Consider the following 21,348-nt stretch of genomic DNA (forward strand, 5'->3'; position numbering starts at 1 on the left):
GAGAACCTGTTGTTAGAGAGTTCGACACAGAAGAGAACCCGTTAAACCCACTACTAAGTATACAAGTTATATAGACGATAGGAGACAAACCACGGTCAACGGAAACTTGATAATAATATTGTAAAATACCATTTTGCTGTTATTTTTTGTAATTTCAATGCGTTCATTTATGAACCCCCTCTGTCTCCCCATCAGAAAACAAGTCAATGTTTGAAACTTAATGAACATTATTTATTGTTGCTTAAAGTAACAAAACAAAGCAAAGCTATGAAAATGATAAAACAACTTAACGTGGGTCACAATATTAAACAAAAAACTAAACGTTACTAAATATATTTCTAAAAGACATTTCTACCTTCCTGCCGAATGAAGCTCAGACCCTCTAAGTAGGCCTGTAGACAAAAACGTTTCCGACTCTCGATAGCCTAACATTAGATATGGGCTAAGGCTATTTGATTTTATGTAAAGTTACCAGACAAGAATAAATAGGAAACGTTTCAATCAGTCTACATAGTACATATTTCAATACTTTAAAAGTTCTAGTAGAATAACGAAGCATAAAACAGCACAGCAGGGCCCGATACCTCAAATGAGGAATTCAATATCAGAATTATTTTTGAGAACAACTATGTCAACATTCTTTTCAGCCAAGATTTATAAAGCAAATTGTTTAATTTGAAATATTCAATCTCGTGGTGTTCTCATGATAGTTTTTAAAAATACTTGAAAAATAGGTCGATACTATTATACATGGGTTAAATAACAAAATCAAAACTACCCTATCAAACTAAATTGTTTGATTTCAGCAAGGAAGTCTTTTATTTGCGTTATCTACACTTAGGTACTCGGGATACCGTATTATTTCAAATATAAGCATTTGGACGTATGCGGACACTCCGCATGTAAAAGGACGTGTCGTTGCGTGATCTTGCGTAATTTTCCCCTACGTAATAAACGTAAAGACAAATGTTGTAACTTCAACGTAAATGATTTACGCACGAACATATGGGCACACATTATATTATCTGTCATTTGGCGCGTTAGCGTTATTAAAATAAAAGAAATAGTTCTCGCTTTAAATTCAAAACAAAAGCAATTTTTACAATGATGATTAGATTAATAGATCAGATTTCTTCAAAACTTTATCAGTCTTGCTTTCGTGTCTCCTAATATAACTCTCCGACTGCATTCGATATTTTTGGTTTAACCTGATAAAAATAATATATAATTTTCAAATTTGTGAATATAAAAGTTGCAGCGAGTAGCAGGGATAGTTATCAAAAAATCTAGGGCTAGCTTAAAACAAGTAAAGTCCAACCCTCTCAAATGCAAAGTATGAGTTTAGTAATCTGGTATTCGTGACCTTGTGAGATGAGCTAGGATAGTTTAGTTAGTTTAGGATAGTTAGTTTTTTTAATCAAAGTACTGTGTTTTGCAGAATCCCTGGGTCAGGCCAAATTATGCAACTAAAATCTCGTAAACAAGATCGATTTGAATAAAATTTGAGGAGACGAAATCTGACTCCAATATGACAAAGGTGTGATTGATCAAGTTAGTTTGAGATTCAAAATTTTCTCAGTGTCGATAATTTGCTAAAAGCTCTCCAGGTTAGATATTGCACAAGAGCGACTCCAATTGTTCAGTCAGTCCACACATTTTTTTTGCGCAAACCGTCAATTTCAACAATAATCCATCTTTATATGACAGCTTAAATTACCCAGTTGCGCAGAGTTTTACATCGGGATGTAAACTAAATTAAACTCCATACGTCAACACTAAATAACCAGGCGCCTACAATTTTACATTAATTCTAACAAGGGCGTACAACTTTATATCCAACTTTATATGTTAAATATAAACAACCCATTCAGCTAGAATATTTATATTATTTGCCAGAACGTAACATTTAAACCAATTTGTTACATGCCACCAATACTGAACGTGATCTTCACGAAAATGGTTTTCCCGAAAACGTTCTTCAATACTTAACAATACTTACAGACAAGGGTTCTGGCAAACTTGTTTCCCAAGTTTACTGCTGAGTTCTGCTGTGAGTCTGTCAAAGCCTCCTCGTATGATGGCGATATGCTTCTGTGGGGGCTCGCTAGCTATGGTCTTCATTTGGTCCAAATCAAGCTGCCCAGTTGGTCCTTCAATTCCAACAACATGAACCTGGAAATATATTTCAGTGTTTAATTAGTAATATGTAAGTAGATTCTGTCATAAGTTGCAAATTATTACTTGACGACCATTGGGGTATGTGTCAGAAACACACTGGAGACTCAATGGAGACAAATGTTATATGTGAGAAGATTTGCGGGTACATCTGTTTGATGGCAGGGTCGTTCGCATAACTTCAAATCCTTCACACAATTGTTTGCAAAATTTCTAAAACTCACACAGAGAAAATACCAGCAAGGGATGACATGTATGTATCTATCGATGTATGGTGGCAGGGTTGTTCGCCTAATCTCAAGTCCGCCACGAAATTGGACGCCAACAAAGTTTAAGTATAAACAACAGTAAACACTGTAGTGCTGTGTAGGAAACATATCTGAATATTATTTGTTTAACTCGGGAAATTGATGTGACAAAATGAAATCATAAATTTGAACAGGGATCACATGCCACGTAAGAGACTCACCGTTGCATTATTTTCCTTCAATTTTTGAGATGCTTCTTTAACGTCATCTTGACTGACGCCATCAGTAAAAAGTATGACGACATCAGCAACATCAGGACGGTTGCCAGGTTTTTTCAAACTCTCTTCTGCGACATGAGTCAGCGCTTTTCCAGTGTTTGTTCCTTAAAATAAAAATAAATTTTTATTAAATGCAAATTTTTAAATAAGACAACTGTCAACTAACTGATTGAGAGTCTGGTTGTATGAACAGTCTGATGTACGAGTCCTTCAAGTGGCAAGTATGCAAGTATGTTTTTCTAGTGATCCCCCTGTATATATGTATGTTTGTGATTCTTTGCAAAATATCTCAATTTAGAAGTGATTCATAAAATCTTATGTTGAACAGACAAGTTTCACAACAGTCGTGAAAACTCCTAGTTATTCGGATATCTAATTGACAGAAAGTTCGACACCAAAAACTCTATACATGAAATTCATTGGGAGGTACGGACGGCAAGTTTTAAAATTCTTCTTTCAATAAGTGGTGACTGATGATATTAATTCCCTTCTAAAAGTTCATAATCTCCTCCCAAACTATCTATTTCACAGTCTTGTTTGAAAATATCTATTTAAGAAATCTAACCCCATCCTCCGAAATGTGTGAATTTGATTGCATTTGTCAGCAATTCTCTCGTCTTATACTTTCCAATCGGAAGCTCGTTCTTGGAGTCGACATCTCGGTTGTATCTCACTGCACCGGCTAAAACGTTGTCTTCACCGATGTGGAAATTGCCAAGGATCTGAACAAAGTTTGAGTTATAGTTAGTAACCTTGGTTATGGAATCACCTATTTTATTCTGTGACATTTCGTCTCACTAAAATCTTTTTTTACCATTGTCGGAAAGCACGGCTTCTCAAACTAGGCTTCTAAAAACGGGTTCTGAGGGCCACGGGCATTAAGAAAAATGTTGTTCTATTTACCCTATGACTACAATTGAAGAAAATAGACTGTGGCGCATTAAATTCCTGATGCAAATGCGCTAATACCCGATTTATATTACCAGGGACCAAAAGTGTTGAGAATGCTTTGAATTGTATTTTCATAGTTGTATATTTTTTGTCTGTCTGATCTACGAAAAATGAAAGTATAAATTTTTGTCATTTTCATGAAGCAAGCCTCTAGAAAAACTGGGTATATTCCTTGCTTCACTTTTTAAGCCATGCTTTCGTTCGATTCGTATGAATTCGCATAGAGGAAACATAGACAGATATCGCAAATCTCGATAAGACTCCAACAATTGAGAGCGGTTTATAGCAAATGTAGTCAAAGATAAAAATTATTTCACCTGGTTAGCGAAATCCAGCAGCCGTTTCCAGTTTTGCCATCCGACACTCGAGCTGGAATCGAACATGAAAAACAAATCCATTTTACCCCACGGTGGACAGTTTTCTATGAAAGAAATGCGATTCATGTAAGATAAAAGGTGCATTCAACAATATGGCGACATTGCGGAGAATTTGACAACAAAATTCAGTTTGTTATTCTAAATAATACATCTCAAGAAACTGTGAATCCGAGTCCGAAGAGCAAAAAATTTGATGCAATGTACCATTGGTATTACACTTATGTAGATAGTCTTTATTAACATCAACTTTTTTACAGTGCGGTATTTCTCCCAACATAAATAAATTGACTTTACTTGCTCCAATTGTGTGAAGTCTTGCGTTAAATTTTGTGAATACATGATAAAACGTGAATTTAGCACGGGTAGGGTATAGCATCGTGCATCTGGCTATAACACTCACAACTTTACTTTTAAATAAGCTTTCAAATAGTTTGTGATAAATATCTTGAGAATATAAATTCAACTTACGTGCGCAGCATGGTGGCATTCCATCCCAATGGCCATCTTCTGTGCAAGTCAGGAAATCGTTTCCAAACAGCGAATATTTGGCGGTCATGATGTCGTCTGTCTGTCCATCACACCAGAATCTGCATCTACTGTGCTGGTAATGTGAGTTCGTACATTCGACTCCTCCGTGTTCGAGGGTTTTGAATTTGATGTCGCAGTGTCCTGGATGAATAAAAAAAATTCAGCATTTCTGATAATTTAGATTCCAAACACTTTTTTTTTTCGTTCCACATGTGACGCAAAGTGTCCTGCTTAATTAGTATCTAACTACTCATTATATTCATATTTTCTAGTCATTAAGTATATATAGGAAAACTCTTGCAAATATTGAAACGTATCCTAAATGAAACTTGCTGCGCAAAAACGCTAGTAAAATTTCATAACGCTGGAGTATAATACGATTTTTCAATTTATCTTAGCGGTTAGGAGACAGCTTAAACATATAACAAACAACAGCCTCTCGTCCGGTTTTCGGTACATGTCGGGTATAGGAATAATTCACCAGTTATTCGTTTCAGATGCATGTACACGATAGCGGAGGAAGTTGTCACCGACCACCGGCTACATGAGCCACCTTGCAACGGCGAGGGGCCAAGCAAACACAATTTTGTATTTTAATAATATCTATGAACTTCTGCAGAGTAATCACAGGTGCGATGGAAAGTGTGTTTCTAACGCTTGGTAATGCGTCAGGACGAATCAAATTAGGATATTTTTTGAGGAACACAGCCCTAATATTTTGAAAATCCGATTTCAAAAGACAATTCTAGAATTATCAGCTTTGTACTAATCAATGTGTATTTAAACGTAGTCTTGTTCCGAGCAAACCCAGAATAAAATCACAAGAGAATGAATTAGGGTTCTTTAAGTGTGAGTCGCGCAAGATCGAAGAACGGTTCGCGCCAAGGTGATTCAAGATTGTCAAAACGATTTTTTCCCGTTTTATTACTACTAATTAATTCCATTTTTTTTGTTCAATCTCAAGAAAGCTGGACTATTGTGTCATACATGATTTTCCGAAAGTTTTATTTATCGGAATTCTTACTACGCAAAGTCGATGATGCCGCTACAGCTGGCATAGATCACTGACAAGAGATAGATAGATACCTTTACAATATGGCGGTGAATTAGTCCATGTCCCATCCAGCTGACACTCTGTTGTTTCACTTCCGATTCGTTCATAGTTTGTGTTGCAGGTGTAGCTGCATTTGGACTGGTAATCATTGTGTCGTATCCCTGTGCAGTTTACTTGACCGTTGGGCAGGTTGATCGGAGGACATGTGAATTCTGTGAAAATAGAAATTGTTCTTAATTGGATTTCCTCTAGGTAATGTCAATCACCCTCATTTAAAAGTAATCGAGAATCACCCCTGGATCAAAATCACTGGTGTTCCAAGCAACCACCAAGTGGTGAACAGCTACTGAAATTGAATATAATCACGGAGTTTTATGGAACTAATGATACATAATGCCTAAAAAATTTCCCGCTACTGAATAATGTTGCAAGCGAATACTGATGCATCATGTTTGTGTATAGATATACTCGAGACACTCAACCTGCTATTCCAATGACTTACTTTCGCATCTCGGTTTCTGTCCTGTCCATTTCCCATTCAAAAGACAAGTCACGCCCGAACGCCCAGTAAATTTATGACCGTGTTTCGGACACGAGTACGTCACCGTCGACCTGAAAAATGTGAAATTTTATTAAACTTTCGTCTGTGAACTATTTTTCATAGCGAGTAAGACCCAGTGAGCTCAACATAGCAACTGCACAACTGGTAAAGATCGAACATTCAATCAAGGAGATAAATTAAAATTTTCTGCTGATAAATTTTTTAGGATGTTTCTACAAAAACTGTCGTTGGGACATGGACTGTATACGTTCTAAATGCACATACAGACACACCTTACGTTAATGCAATAAATGCCAACTATTACGCATTAGAAACGCCCCTAATGTAAATACAGAACACTTATCAAGAAACAGAAAATGATTACAAAATATGAGTCCCGAACTTCATTGGTTATGGAAATCAATCGAAAAATATTCTGCCAGTCTTCGGCGCTATTTTTAATTCATTACCTTCGCTCTGAAGCTTCTTACATACGAATTGTGCGACACTCTAAGTCTAGTCTATAATGTACTATTCTTCCCATTACTTACTTGTAATAATTTCCGTCCGTCGCCGTCCCACTTCCATAATGAACATATAAGTAACTCGGATCACAAGTAACTCCTAAAAGGTTGGAAGTAACAAAAGGTCAAATAAAGTCGAAAGTGGTTATTTATGAGTGGCTCAAATATCTTGTCTCTACATTTGAACTGTATTAAAATTATTTTCTTATCATGGTCATGAACTGGTAGATCTGAGAAAGTCTCAATTGAAATAAATCAATACGGCTTGTTACTCGATCTATATAGATATTTTAAGTGAGAATTTAATTGAAATATTCCTAAACGTTGCATTGGCTAATATACCTGTAACCAGGTGGTTTCATTTGAGCCGGAGCTTTTATATACCAGATGAGGTGAACTCTAGATAAAACCAAAAATTTGAGGCCATAGAGAATGCCCGCTTAAATCGCAATCACTTTTTCAAAAGAACGCTTAGAATTTTGATTTAAACTAAATTCAATTCTGATCATAAGCTGAATTCCGATCAATTATTTCATGTCAATAGAACAAACTCAATTTAAAAGAGAATACTCGGACTTCGGTACCCATACATTTGAACCCACGACAATTGCACCTACATACTATTGCACCTATGGAATTTTTTTTTGTTTTACGGATATTTGCACCCATACTAACCCTAACCCATGTGTTTTAGCACCCGCATATAGATTGAACTCGCGGATATACACATGGGTTCAAATGTACGTGGGTTCAAAATTACGTAATTTTCAGTGACATCTGCCATGGGGTTAGCAATCGGATAGTTGTCTCAGGGAACTCTCACCCCGGATGGTTCCATCACATTTGATTCCACGTACATTTGAACCCATGACAATTGCACCTACATACTATTGCACCTATGGAATTTTTTGGGGGGGTTTACGGATATTTGAACCCATACTAACCCTAACCCATGGGTTTTAGCACCCGCATATAGATCGAACCCGCGGATATACACATGGGTTCAAATGTACGTGGGTTCAAATGTACGGTCACCTCGGACTTTTACTAAAGATACTCACGTTCGCATTGCTGGAATTCTCGTGACCACGTTCCATCACTGAGACATCTAGTGGAAAAATATATGCCCTTGACTTCAAAACCGCGCTGACAGTTCACGTAGCAGAGAGAGCGGTATTTGTTGCTGTCGCTGCATTTTGCGTCACCGTTTGCAATCTCAGGCACAAGTGGACATCGAACCTCTGAATTAAAATCAGTTGTTATTTGCATTTGGACGATCCGATTTAAAACATGCTTGCTTTGAGAACTGTTCAGTCGGTGGTCGGAGTTTGAAAAAAAAAAATTAAATTTCCCGAAATTGAAAGTCAGATCCCACGAGGGCGTAGCCAACAATTTTCAAAGGAGGAGTTGGGGGGTTCAATTTTTTTTTTGCCAAGTTTGACAGTATCAGCTAGCGGGTGCGTTTTTTACATTTCAATGGAAGGTTGGGATGCCAAGTTTTTTTTTTTGTTTTTTTGGAAAGAAATATTTCTCAAAGCAAGGTTGCGATCAATAAAACTGATCTCGGAGCAAAGTATTAGACAACAGGGTTGATATCTGTTGTGTGGCATATCGAGCATTTTACATGACATCAATAAAACGTCATCAAAAATGGATTAACTTACTCTCGCACTCTCCGATCGGGGGAGTCCATTTAGTTTCGCCGTTCTTTGCATCTCTGCATGTGCTGAAGTCCGATCCTTTTAGAATGTGTCCGTGCCCGCATGATAGCTTGCACACTGCGTTGTATGCTGACCCTGAGCAGTTCATGTACCCGTTTGCTGCGTACTGTTGAAAAAGTAAGCAAGGTGTGAACGAGAATATCGGTCGGAGACCGAAAACTTATCGATCGATCGAAACTGCGGTTTCGATTCCTGACTCTATAGTGACACCGCGTGTCCCATCGCTAATTAATTAATACCTCGCTAATTATACGACATAATTCATCCAATAAAATGCTTCTGGTCCAAGATATGATGAATGCACATGCAAAATTTGGAGCAGATTCAACCTCGCCTTCATGAGATATCGCGTTCATCTAACAGACAAACAGACAGACAGACAAATACCTATCAACATACTCACCGATCTTAAGATCGATAAGTAATAAATAAGTATTTGGGCATTCGAAAACAGGGGAACAATTCGTAACATCGTGCTTCGTGAACTTGATTATAAACATTTGTCTGGTTTTTATTATCAAAGAAGTACTTATGAAATAACTGTCGAGGAATTTGTTAGGCTACGGTTTGTTTTCTAAAAACTTCTTCTCTTAAATACTTGATGTTTCGTGTCGACTATCAAAAGATGTCTTATCAGTGTTTGGTTGAAACTTCTTCATCAGCAATATTTCTGCTTTCAGTTAAGAAATCAGAACATTGCTTAGAACAGAATGTTACAAAAATATAAACAGTAGAGAGAGGAACTATTCGCTTTTTTAATTTACGAAAATTTGTTGTATATCGGGACTTTGTGATGACCTGTAGGTCGAATTACTGTACCCTCGCAAGAGGTGATAAATTGTTCAGAAAAACCTGAACAGGAATAATTCTGATGTTCCAAAAAATATAGCAGATTCTTGCCTAGATTTGACTGTAAGTATAGCCTTGTTCGGGGTGTTGTATAACAAATTCTTTGCCAACTCACCGCTGATTCACATGTCTTTACTTTGCATTCCGGTCGTGGTATGCTCCATGTTCCATTCTCTGTGCATCTGGCAAAGTTTGAACCTGAGTCTACGAGTTCGAATCCCGAATCACATGTGTATTCACATTCAGAATTGTATAAATATCTCTCTGAACAAGTGACTTTTCCTCTCCTAAGTTTCATGTACGATGAATCACAAGCTAATTCTGGAATTGAATATTGCATGTTTAAATCGCATTTCATATATCATATCAGTGAGTTTTGTTGCAGGCAACATAGATTGGGTGGAAATATCAGGGGGGTTGGGAGGGGGGAATGGGGGGTTGCAATAAATTTATTAAAAGGCCACGTCAAACCGACAAGATTCTAAAAATAGTAGTTAATGGTAGGCCCGTGTTCCTCTAATGAAAAAACGATTGATATTAGTAGACGCAATGACTTGGTTCAAGCAGTTGGTTTACAGGTTACAGATCTTGATTTCATGCGATCTGATCAGATGATCGAATATTTGTCGACTAGAAAACCAGTTCAAGTAAATACGGTACGGAAGTGAGCAGCGTTGATACATTTAAGTGTAATATCAGAAAAATATATTACTTTTGCACGTAGGCGACCTGTTTGATGAAAAAAGGAATAACAAAGCAAATAAAACTCGCTCCACGAGAAAAGTGAGAACGACTACATATATTCCAATATATGTTGTAGCCTTATGAACAATTAATTAGTCAATAAGTATAAGATATTTGTTGACTCAATTAGTAGTCCAATTAACAACATATTTATACCAAAGCATCACTTACTTTTGCATATAGGCGGCTTTCCTTCCCAGTTCCCATCCGCTCTGCAAGTTGCGATTCCATCCTTGTTCTTCTTCGAAAGAATACTGTCATATCCAGGCAAGCATTGGATATCGCATTGAGACATGAAACGGAATCCGTCGTCGCAAACCATCTGTGAGTTCTTCGGTTTCTGCAATGGCCCGCACGAGATCTCTGTAACAGAGGGAATCAAAGATTATTGTGAACTTGTAACCCAACGTTTCCCAATCGAAGGAGAAATTCATGACCGTTACTGAAATACTTAATGCACACATAATCTCCTACACAAATCGTGGAAAATCCGAAGATCGAGTTGCGCGTAACACCAGCTAACGAGCCTTCGAATATTTGAAAAAATAACGGAAATATTTATAGTGAGAGTGGAATGAAGAGGGAGGGAATTAATGAAGAGTTCATGTCCAAGTAACAGATGAACTTGGTGTTGTTTTTATACCCGAGCAGAAAACTTTCAGGCTATGAATGGGCGACCTTGTATCCGGTAGAATACGACAACTCGAAATCCTTGTTGCGACAAAAATATTAGTTTGGTATTTAAATTTGTTTAATAAACGATTTATCATTTTCAGACACAAAGGTTTGTATTACAGTGATTGCTTATCCAGAGCCGTGTTCGTAGCAACATCTCGCATGAAACACAAACAGACAAAAACCAGTCTCAATGTGGACTTAAAAATGATGGCATTGCAGATTACAAATGCCATTGCAGAGTTCAAACACTATGCCGAGCACCTTAACCAGAGTATAGTATTTGGATAGGCAATGCGAAACCGTACTATTCCGCTCCTTACAAATATATTAGATCGTAGTATTGGTGGTTGCTTATACATAACCTAGTACTGATTTAAAAAGCTGTAAAATGTAAATACATTCACTCACTTTCACATTTTCCGAGCTTTTGTCCCCATTTCTTATTACTTGTGCATGTGATGGTTGATTCACCTTCAACAAGTTCGAATCCTTTGTTGCATTTTGCTTTACAGACAGATTTAAAATCTGATCTTTCACTACAGCGTACTACGCCGTTCTCCAATGCCTGATAAGTTTAATATGGGCTGTTATAAGACAATGGTTGCGAACAGTTGTTATAAGAGATAAGTTAGTGACGAGTAGCCTGACTATGATGACGTAAGCTAGAGTTTTAGGTTTTCAACCCTACAATTTTTATTTCACTATACTTGCGATATACAATATAACGTGAACTTTGCAATTTTAGAAAAATCTATTCAAATAATATTTTGCCTAGTTTTTTTGAAGTCTGTCTCGTTTCAACATCAACCGCCATAAGAAAAGACAAAGATAAGCCAATATACAGCTGTTGAAGTATTAGAAATCGCTGGCAAGTATTCTATAAATAATTCATCTACTTTTAATTGTATAAAACAAGCCACACCTCTTGCAACAGTTCAGCTGAGGGTTCACACTTCACTTTCTTGCACTTTGGAGGTGTCTGTACGTCCCAATACCCAAGTTCTGTACAGTTTACTAAAACCGTTGTCGGATCATTGGGGTCGATCTGCTCCGCCAGCTCATACCCGCCGTCGCACTCAAACAAACACCTGGACGTGAAGTAATTGCTGTCATTGCAGGTCACTTTACCGTTCTCGATTGTGTCGAATCCAGCTGCCGGACACGTAATCTCTGAATAAAAAAGTACGGTGTGAGATTGGTGTAATAATGGAGATAAACTCTGCAACATACAGAGCTTAAAAAGTAGCTTCCGAACCCACATTAGTACTGGTCAGGCTCCTCAGCGACAGAAAAATCTATAATTCAAATTTTCACATAATAAATATTACACAAAAAAGATACTGTATTTTTTTAGTATTTTTGACTACGCCATTTGACAAATGGCTGTATCAAATGTGTATAAATTATGAGATTATGGATATACGGCGGTATCAAGCAATGTTTTTATCACATGTTTCAATTTCAACTTCGAATTTTGACGAGATATTTATATGTTTCCCGCCTTTACTTCGAACTAGAGACCTTCAAAACATGAGGAACTGCTGATTAAAGGTCTTCTCTGCCATGGTCCCCCCTGCATATGGAGACGTCAGTTTTTGTTTCACTTGGTGGCCCAATAAAACAGAACCCATCACTTCTATGAAAGAGAAGATTTTACCCGAAGGTTTCAGTAATCTGGAAGGCTTTGTGAAGAAGTTACCTTCTCTCTAGCATATGTTTCTAATGACCTGTGTTCTGTTTTTTTGGAGTCACTCTGTACACATATAAATAAAACGTCTCGGAAATTTATAAATAGATTTCGAAGTAATGAACTTACTTTCGCAGTGAATGACTTCGCCTCCCCAAGATTTATCAGCTTCGCAAACGATTCCATTTCCTGCCTTTAGAGAGGATTCAGTCAGCATGTATCCTGTCTTGCAGGCGAAGGTGCAGAAAGATTCGTATCGGTTATTGTTCGTGCATTTCATTACTGCATTTGCAGGCGCTTCAACTTCGTTGCAATAAATTCCTAAAAGTAATTATATCACAGTTCAGTGGTCGTGTACTATGACAATGAGTTCATTAGTCAGCAATCTACACAGGAATCCTAGAATTCCTAAATTGATGAAATCCTTTCTCCCCCTTTCACATATATACAACAAACTGCCTTCATGACATTGTTGACTTGAATTGTTTCATACAAACTACTGCATAGTTATATATTTGTCTTAAAAGTAAAGAAATTATATATCTTTAGTGGCTTCAACTGCGCTTTTTCTTTGCTGTGGTGAATTATTTCAGATCTACTGATATACATGTCTCAGTGATAGACCTACCTATAGCACTGCTTGTCAATGTTGCTCGCAACTAAACTCTTTCCATCTTTATAGTAATATCAAGGTGTAATCAGTGGTTTTTCAATACCAATGACAGTAATATCAGATAAAATTTGTATTTGCTACAAGCGAAGAATGACTTAATTCGGTGCTACAGAAGTATGCGTACCAAGATGTCGCACAGCCTGAATCCTAACCGGTACACACATTCTATGTTTAGGTTGTGCGCCATATTGGTGCGCATACTTCTGAAGATCAAATAATTCTTTATTAAAAGAGTTGCTGAACACCTATTCTAGATAAACTTTCATGAGCAAATACTCACTGTTGCAAAGTCCGAGACCGTTACTCCAGTCACCAGTGTGCATGCACGTAGCGTTTGGTTCTCCTGTAAGTTCGTATCCTTGCACGCACGCGAGGCCGCAAACAGAATCAAATTTATTCTCATCAGAGCAACCAATTTCACCGTTTTCTTGTGCCTGAAAATAAAAAAAGGACGATAATAACGAGTGGATGAATAGTGAATAGTGAATCATGCGGTTAAATCGTAGTGTTAACCCAAAACCTGTCATTTTCTCTACCTATGTGTTAATGGGTCCGTATGTACTAACTGGACGGATACTGTAGCAAAAATCAAACTGTCTTTATTGAATATTTTATTGGAGTAATGTATTCCTAACTAATCATTCTTTGTTTCTACTTTTGTGTTACTGCGTTGGTATATACTGACTGCGAGAATACTGCAGCAGACATCAAAACACTTATCCTGAGTGATTCCGAAATCAAGTTAGGTCACAAACAATCATATAGTTTTCTACCTCTTTGAAGCTTGAATCATCAGCCGGGCATCGTCGTTTCTCGCATGTAGGCTTAGGGTTTGTCCAAGTCATATGAGCCGTACATTGCGTTGTGTCAGTCTGTCCTTGTGTCATCTGGTAACCTCGGTCACATTTGTATTTGCATTCAGATTCGAATAGATTCTCATTCTTACATTTCGCGAATCCACCTTCTAATGAGAGATTTTCTTCGGGACATTTCACTCCTATCGTAGAAAAAAAGTTGGTTAGTAGTTGCAATGTTGGACTTAAATATTTAATCTAATATCGCAGCTTAAATTTTTGGGGCCGATACATATCTCAATGACCAATTAGTTTATATGCCGTGTCGGACCTGAAAGATCCCTTCACTCCAACACCAGCTCGCTCGCGGGGAACCTCCAAAGGGAAGAACCACATCAGAAGTAGGCCCTTAAAAAGCAGTCTGGGGCATCACGACTCGCGTCAACCAGTACTGTTGCCGGCGTTAACCACCGTCTACTAACAAATGTGTCAGGAACTTTAAAAATCGAATAGTCTTTGGCCCACATGTAGAAAACGAAATCAAAATATTTATTTATCAATAGTGGATTTACTTTTAATCGGAAACAGAGCCGATATCTCACCACGTGTGTATAAAATTTCGCCATACTTAATTTTGTTCGAAGGCGAACGACGTAACAAATATTCCTTACTTGCGCATGTCGGTGCATCACCGCACCATTTTCCATCAGCTTTGCATTCTAATCCTATTTCATCGTCATAATCGTTCTCGGGGTCGAAAATTTGGAATCCTGGTCGACAAATAACTTGACAGCGGGATTTGAACACGAAACCTTCTGTACACAGCAAGGTACTGTCATCTGGAGCTTCCAGGGGAGGGCACGAAATTTCTGTAAATAAAAAATTGGATTAATAATTTTAATCGGTCTCTATATGTCAAAAACAGTTTTCTGAAGATTCCAGGGAAGACGCGAAATTTATTGAAAATAAAGAATTATGATTAGTAGATTTTATTTAACACAGGCGTTTCAAATATTCAAATACATTTAAAATCAAATACAATCAATTATTGAATCTCAAAATTCAGAAATAATCTGGGTTTTTCTGACTGACAATCTGAACAATATGCCAACGTATGATATACAATGAATAACGCAATTTGTTTTGAGTTTTGGATTCTAATGTTTAGACTGTATGTGTCTATGGCACCTTTGTGACAAATTTAGCAAGTAGTTCATACGAGGATGATCTATAGTAAAACATGCAGAATTGGTAAGTATCAAACAATATATGTTTATAAAATTCGGACCGTCGGGGAAACTTGATCGTTGGATTTTTACTATTTCCGCAACTGAACCATTCTGTGATGTCGTATCCCGTTGTGTAACCGACACATAATTTACTGATGAAAGAACTCGATTTGATAACTTACTGTCACAAACTCCAAGCAGTGGTGCCCATGTCCGGCTACTGAGACATTCTGTAGTTTTGTCTCCGTCCACCACTTGGAATCCCTTATGGCAGGTGATCTTACATTTTGATTCGAAGTTAGATCCATCAGTGCATTTGATTTCACCATGAATCATTTCCTGTAATGAAATTTCAAAGATGTTAATTTGTGATATAATGGGTTTCAAACGTCATGCGCTATCATCACATAGATGGTCAGATTGGTATAGAAGTAAGACGTGTATATTTATACACACCTCATTTTTCTCCTGCATGTTCGGGTCACAGACAATCCTTCTACACTCTGGCTGTATGTTAGTGTCCCATTTTTCATCTGAATCACAGGATACAATGACGGAAGTGACGTCAAAATCATCCACCGGGTTGACAAGCTCATATCCATCATGGCAGGTGAAGAGACATTGGGATCCGTAGAATGAACCATCTGTGCATGTGATGTTCCCATTTTCCAATGTGAGGAACTCATCAGGGCATTTCTCTCCTGAAAATATTATAGGAGTTGAATTTTTAGTGCAATGTTTGAGTGGTTAGGGAGTTAGGCTAAACTAGTTTGGTGTGTCAGATATCTCGGGTTCAATGCTCACAAACTAAAACACGTAATAAATAGAGCTCATCACCGATTTGGTTATATACTGCCTTGATAAAAAAAATCGAAGCTGGACATTTTTATCCAATAAATAGTCGTTGAAAGGTTGAAAGTGCGTTTTGGTGTTATAGTAGAGCTTGGGCTTCAGTATGAAAAGAGTTTGAGAACCCCTGTACTAGAATAATCATAATTAATTTGCCAAAAAATTTGATACCAAGTCGAATAATGTGAAATATTTTCCTCTTCTATAAGTAATGGTAGTTGTTCATTAGCCATTTTTTCGGTTTGTCTTCTACAATGTTCAAATTGTACAAACTGTTTTCTATTTCACTTTTTGCAAAAAATTTTCCGACTCACTTGTGCACATAGGCGGGCCACCGGGTGATGTCCAGGTTCTTGTTGCAAGACATGTAAATGTGATTTCATCTTCAACGACAAAATCTTCCTCAGTGAATCTTAAATTAAAAACATAATTAAAGGACTATTGGATGTATGTGCTTTAGTTGTACGTGACCCCCGGTTGAACGTGTCTTGGTTGTATGTGACCTCGGGTTGTATTTGTCTTGGTTGCATGTGACCCCTGGATGTGCCTTGGTTGTATGTGTCTTGTTTTGTTTTGCTTCTGGATGTACGAGTCTTGGTTATATCTGATATCTGGATGTTTGTAACCTCTGGATATATATGTATTGATAGTATGTGACTCATTAATGTATGTGTCTTGTCTGTATGTACTTTGGTTGTATGCAAACTTCTGGGTTATGTGACTTCTGATTGTATGTGTTTTGTTTGTATGTAACTCAGAGATGTATGTGGCTTGTTTGCATGTGACTCCAGGATATATGTGACTTGGTTGCATGCGACTCCTGTATGTATGTGTCTTGTTTTTATGTAAATCTTGGATGTTTATGCCTTGATTATACGTGATCTATGGATATATATATCTTGGTTCCATGAGACCTTTGGGTCAACTCAATAAATACATCACAGAATTGATATCCCACCCTGGAGTTGCGGAACGCCTAAGAGTGGCAAGAGTCGCAATAAGTGGCTCTCTTCAGAAGAGTACCCAAAAAAGCCTTTTTTCTTGGCCCCAAGACTTTTTTGTTGCCCCCCTGGGAAAACAGAGGGTCAGGTTTGGGAATCATTGATTTAACCCTGAACAAACTCAGTTATAGTGTCCAACACTCACCTGTATCCCCCATCGCAGGCAAACGTACAGGTTGAATTATAGAATTCATCATCTGTGCAAGACTTGATCGCTGAGCTGGGAGTGTCGAGACCTCTGCATACAATTTCTGAAAATACAAAGTACTTGTGAGTTGTGACTAAAACATTTTTGGTTAAACTATAACTAAGAGAAATGTAGTTTGGTTTTATTGTGCTGTTTTCTTTTAACCAAAGGATTAACATTTGAGCGACACAAATTTCCAACCTAAGTACTAAATATTAAAATGAGAGTCTTACTTTTGCAATATCCGATATCATTGCTCCATTCAGCTTTCTCTGTGCATTCAGTTTTTGGTCTGCCAGTAAGTTCATAGCCTACATCACAGTTCAAGGAACATACTGAACCATACCTGTTGGCTTCTGTGCATTCTATGTCGCCATGCTCAAGTGCCTGAGAATGAAAAATTATGACGTTAAAACTCAAAAGTATGAATTTTAATAAAAGATTTTGCTCAAAGCAGGTTCACGCACATTCAGATGTAATGGAAACTCATCTCCAAGAAAATTTACTGAAATAATATAGACGTGTGATAGCACAATACGAGCTGGTAAGTGCTGATTTATGAAAGGATTGAAGCAATTCAAGTCAATACTACCAGGAAAACATTTTGTGAGGCAGAGAAAAATATTTTTGGGAAGATTACAAAATAAGACATAGTATCAATCAATGGACAAAGATGGCCCAATGACCGAGTAAGTCCTCTGATTCAGAAAAGTTATCTTGTTCAAACTCTACGCCGATAACGTTGCCAAGAGAGTAATGAATTTAGTGGTACAACGAAATATAAATGGGTTTTCGTCAAGTAACATAGTAGCAATGCATACATCAGTGATTGTTTGTCTAGCACTTATTAAAGCATTTATAGCATATCAGTAGAGACCATGGGCCTCTAAGTTGCCAATGGTTGGTTTCTTGCGGGCCGTAGGCACAGGCATTCACAGGGTATCAATTGCGACGACCACATTGATTTAAATCAAATCGACTGTGTGGTCTGTAAGAAACACGGTAATAAGAAACACGGATGAATAACATTCGAGAAAAACTACAGAAAAAAAAACACCTTTAACAAATGCGGGGCATCATACGCGCAAGTTTTCTTCTCACAGATCGGTATTTCAAGAGACCATGTCTGGTTGCTCAAGCATTCTGACTTCACCACGTTCTGATCCTTCAACGCCATCTTGTAACCTTTCTCGCATCTGAACTTACAAACTGACTTGAAGAAATTCAAGTCTGTGCACATGACAGAACCAAATGGTAGCACCAGGTAGTCCTCTGTACATTTGGTTTCTGGAGTAATATAGAAGAGGAATTATACACAGAGAACAGATAAAACATTATTTATTATATTTCATTATTAAGCAGTTTTAAACCCACGGACTTGTGTTTGAGCTGTGAAGTCCACAACCGCTCATCTGTATAAAACACGAGGGGAATATACTTAATAATTCTTTCACTCTCTCTTTTTTTCTAGCAGTTTAGGTTTTGTGGACTAATAACTCAACCAGGTGTTTTAAAAATCATGCAAAAAATAGCATTTATAATACGCAGTATAGAATCTATGCCTCCCCTGTGCACCTAAGGAATATTGCATAGATCGCAGGTTTTAAATTTCTGACTGAAAGTGTAGTGAATTTCGTTGGCTAATACTTTCAAAAAGGCAGGTGCACGCCCGACTGCTAGCGCTCCGCAAAAATGCACACGAGTGAATTCAATTTTGCACGCCGAAAATTTGCAATTGCTCACCAATGTAAATCGGTTTAAATGGTTTTTGAATCAATAATCCAGTATATTGTACCAGCTCACATACCTGTGACTGCCTAAGTAATGAGTTAAATACTCAAATTGCACAGAAATAGACAAGAAGTTTGAAACTTACTGAGACAATTCGGTTCTGGATTCGAGAATTTTCGGTTCGATAAGCATGTTGATTCGCTTTCGCCTTCTAATTCGTACCCATCATCGCACATGAAAGCACAAATTGATTCGTATTTGTTGTCATTTGTGCAATCCATCTTCGAGTTTTGGGGTGGTTTTAAATCTTTGCAGGTGATCCCTGGAAATATATTTGGTGTTCACATACTGTTTGTTAACTAAAAGTATCGATATAGCGGGAGGTTTTAAATCATTGCAGGTGACCCCTGGATATGTATTTGGTGTTCACATATAAATCGCATACAATTGATTTGGTACTGATCTGGTATTGTTCCACTGCTAGAAGCTAAATTAGATACATATTTCCCGCCTTTCCCGTTAAATAATAATTAGTAAGATAAACAGTAAAAGGAAAAGCATTAGTCCAACTTATCTCAGCCTTAGATTGGTTGAACAGAATTAAAGATGAGATATCAGGAAATTATTGTTTGGTCAATATCAGGAAATAGCACTTGCAACCTCCTGATGCACAAAACTACGCCAGTGATGAACCACAACCTACATAACAACAGTTTTTTTTGCTACACTTTTGCCAGCCCAAAATAAACAGAATCAGGGAGAATTGATTCATTGGGCTATAACAACAACAATATATTACTAGACATCCACATACTCACTTTCACAATGTCCCAACCGTTTGTCCCAGGTGGCGGTCTACAATATATTACTAGACATCCACATACTCACTTTCACAATGTCCCAACCGTTTGTCCCAGGTGGCGGTCTCTGTGCATTCAATCTGTCCTGATCCACCGGTGAGCTTGTAGCCTTCATCGCAGGCTAAGGAACAAACTGACTCATATCTGACACCGTCTGTGCAGGCTATTGCGCCGTTCTGAAGTGCCTGGATGAACAAAAATATTATTTGTTTCAATATAGTAGCACAAGTTTTATATACAACCTGAGGGATAGGAAAGGAGATAAGGCGGCTTAAGCATGCGACTGAACCCGGCTTCTTGTTCCGGTCCATGTCGAGTATAGAATTGGTTCTGAAGAGTCTGCATAAACTAGATTATTGTTGTTTTGATCATGTTTAGTATAACATACTCTCGTTATCATTCCTTCTCCAAAGTTGCATTCCCTCTTCACACAAGTTGGTTTGTTTCTTGTCCATGCCTTGGAAGCCCCGCACATTGCATTGGGAATGTCTTCGTCCATTTCATATCTGAGAAGAAATGTTTGAAATATAACATAAAAGTGAACATTGGTGAATGATCTATTTGAATTTGACTTGATCATCTTAGCATGTAAACTACAGTTGAGGAAGCTTACCCAGGATCGCATTTGAACCAACAAACAGACAAATATTTGTTTCCTTCGGTACAGTTTGCGCTTCCGTGATCGAGGAAGAGGTTTGTTGTTGAGCATGTCACCTCTGAAATGAAGTTGATAAAATGAAGTTTGATTTTTCGAAAAATGAAAATATAATCAAGTTCAGGATGTGGGGTACATCACTTCATTCGGAATGTAACTAATTAAGTGGAAAATGCCCAAATCGAAAGATTGACTTACTTTTAAAGATTGTAGCTTAACAGGCGCTGCCTTGTAATCCTTGTTTAGAGCAAAAGTGTTGATTTTTTTTCGTAAATACAAGTTACCAATCGTACACAGACAAAAACAAAAAAGCAGCGCAGTGAAAACTCTGAACGCATGGTTACGTCTTTTCATAGCTTTTTCCCGCTCCGGAATAAACAACAATGAATCGGTCCTATATCACTAATTGGAAAACGTAATATTTGATCTGCTTAATCTAATTTTTAGGTTAATTCAACGAATTGGAAATATTTGCATCAATATTTTACAAAAAGAAAATTTCAGTTCTCGTCATGCTTTTGAAATGCATGTTAATTACTCACTGACGCATGTCGGTCTCTTATTGGTCCACAGTTTGTTGTGTAGGCAAGTAGTCTTGGGGTTTCCTATCATTTCATACCCAGAATGACAAGTGAACACACATTCAGATTCGTACTCGTTACCAAGAGTACATGACATATCGCCGTTGTCTGGAGCTTTATATGCAGGGCATTGGATCCCTTAAAAATAAAATGGTTTATATCGGTAAGCTTAGAGCTATAGATAGGTTTATAACAAGATGTCAGTAGTAGAAAGTGACTTACTGGGATTTTCAAGCAATTCAAGTTCACACAGTCAAAGTAACAAATAAGCGGATGTAACTTCAAAAATACGTAGGTTTCAGGGGGAAGTTTTAACGTGAAATATTGCTAACAAACGGAAACCTATACATTGTCGAAAGGGAAAATAGCAGAGGTTTTTACCTAGTAGAGAAAGGAAAGGTGAGCCAATTAGATGAGAAAATGATGAACCAAT

At 37.5% G+C, this 21,348-nt stretch overlaps 1 protein-coding gene across 1 annotated transcript in view; it reads right to left on the minus strand.

Annotated features, from left to right (window-relative positions):
• Positions 1-214: 214 nt before the first annotated feature.
• LOC120345697 (sushi, von Willebrand factor type A, EGF and pentraxin domain-containing protein 1-like) overlaps positions 215-21,348 on the minus strand; it is a 64,768-nt gene continuing 43,634 nt past the window's right edge. The window contains exons 35-64 of the mRNA XM_039415238.2: positions 20,877-21,053; positions 20,293-20,395; positions 20,068-20,185; positions 19,708-19,864; positions 18,965-19,141; positions 18,146-18,375; positions 17,322-17,475; positions 17,047-17,152; positions 16,215-16,312; positions 15,508-15,752; positions 15,234-15,390; positions 14,494-14,691; positions 13,802-14,025; positions 13,309-13,462; positions 12,485-12,676; positions 11,591-11,838; positions 11,077-11,233; positions 10,162-10,353; positions 9,362-9,567; positions 8,341-8,503; positions 7,738-7,917; positions 6,704-6,776; positions 6,114-6,223; positions 5,644-5,823; positions 4,498-4,698; positions 3,970-4,073; positions 3,267-3,423; positions 2,645-2,805; positions 2,000-2,172; positions 215-1,208 (exon numbers count right to left, since the gene is read on the minus strand). Of these exons, the coding sequence (XP_039271172.2) occupies positions 1,112-1,208; positions 2,000-2,172; positions 2,645-2,805; positions 3,267-3,423; positions 3,970-4,073; positions 4,498-4,698; positions 5,644-5,823; positions 6,114-6,223; positions 6,704-6,776; positions 7,738-7,917; positions 8,341-8,503; positions 9,362-9,567; positions 10,162-10,353; positions 11,077-11,233; positions 11,591-11,838; positions 12,485-12,676; positions 13,309-13,462; positions 13,802-14,025; positions 14,494-14,691; positions 15,234-15,390; positions 15,508-15,752; positions 16,215-16,312; positions 17,047-17,152; positions 17,322-17,475; positions 18,146-18,375; positions 18,965-19,141; positions 19,708-19,864; positions 20,068-20,185; positions 20,293-20,395; positions 20,877-21,053 (4,892 nt within the window). The 3' untranslated portion in view covers positions 215-1,111. The remainder of the gene's footprint in view (positions 1,209-1,999; positions 2,173-2,644; positions 2,806-3,266; positions 3,424-3,969; positions 4,074-4,497; positions 4,699-5,643; positions 5,824-6,113; positions 6,224-6,703; positions 6,777-7,737; positions 7,918-8,340; positions 8,504-9,361; positions 9,568-10,161; positions 10,354-11,076; positions 11,234-11,590; positions 11,839-12,484; positions 12,677-13,308; positions 13,463-13,801; positions 14,026-14,493; positions 14,692-15,233; positions 15,391-15,507; positions 15,753-16,214; positions 16,313-17,046; positions 17,153-17,321; positions 17,476-18,145; positions 18,376-18,964; positions 19,142-19,707; positions 19,865-20,067; positions 20,186-20,292; positions 20,396-20,876; positions 21,054-21,348) is intronic.

Source organism: Styela clava, chromosome 8 (genome assembly GCF_964204865.1).
Source record: "Styela clava chromosome 8, kaStyClav1.hap1.2, whole genome shotgun sequence".
NCBI classification, from domain to species: Eukaryota; Metazoa; Chordata; class Ascidiacea; order Stolidobranchia; family Styelidae; genus Styela; species Styela clava.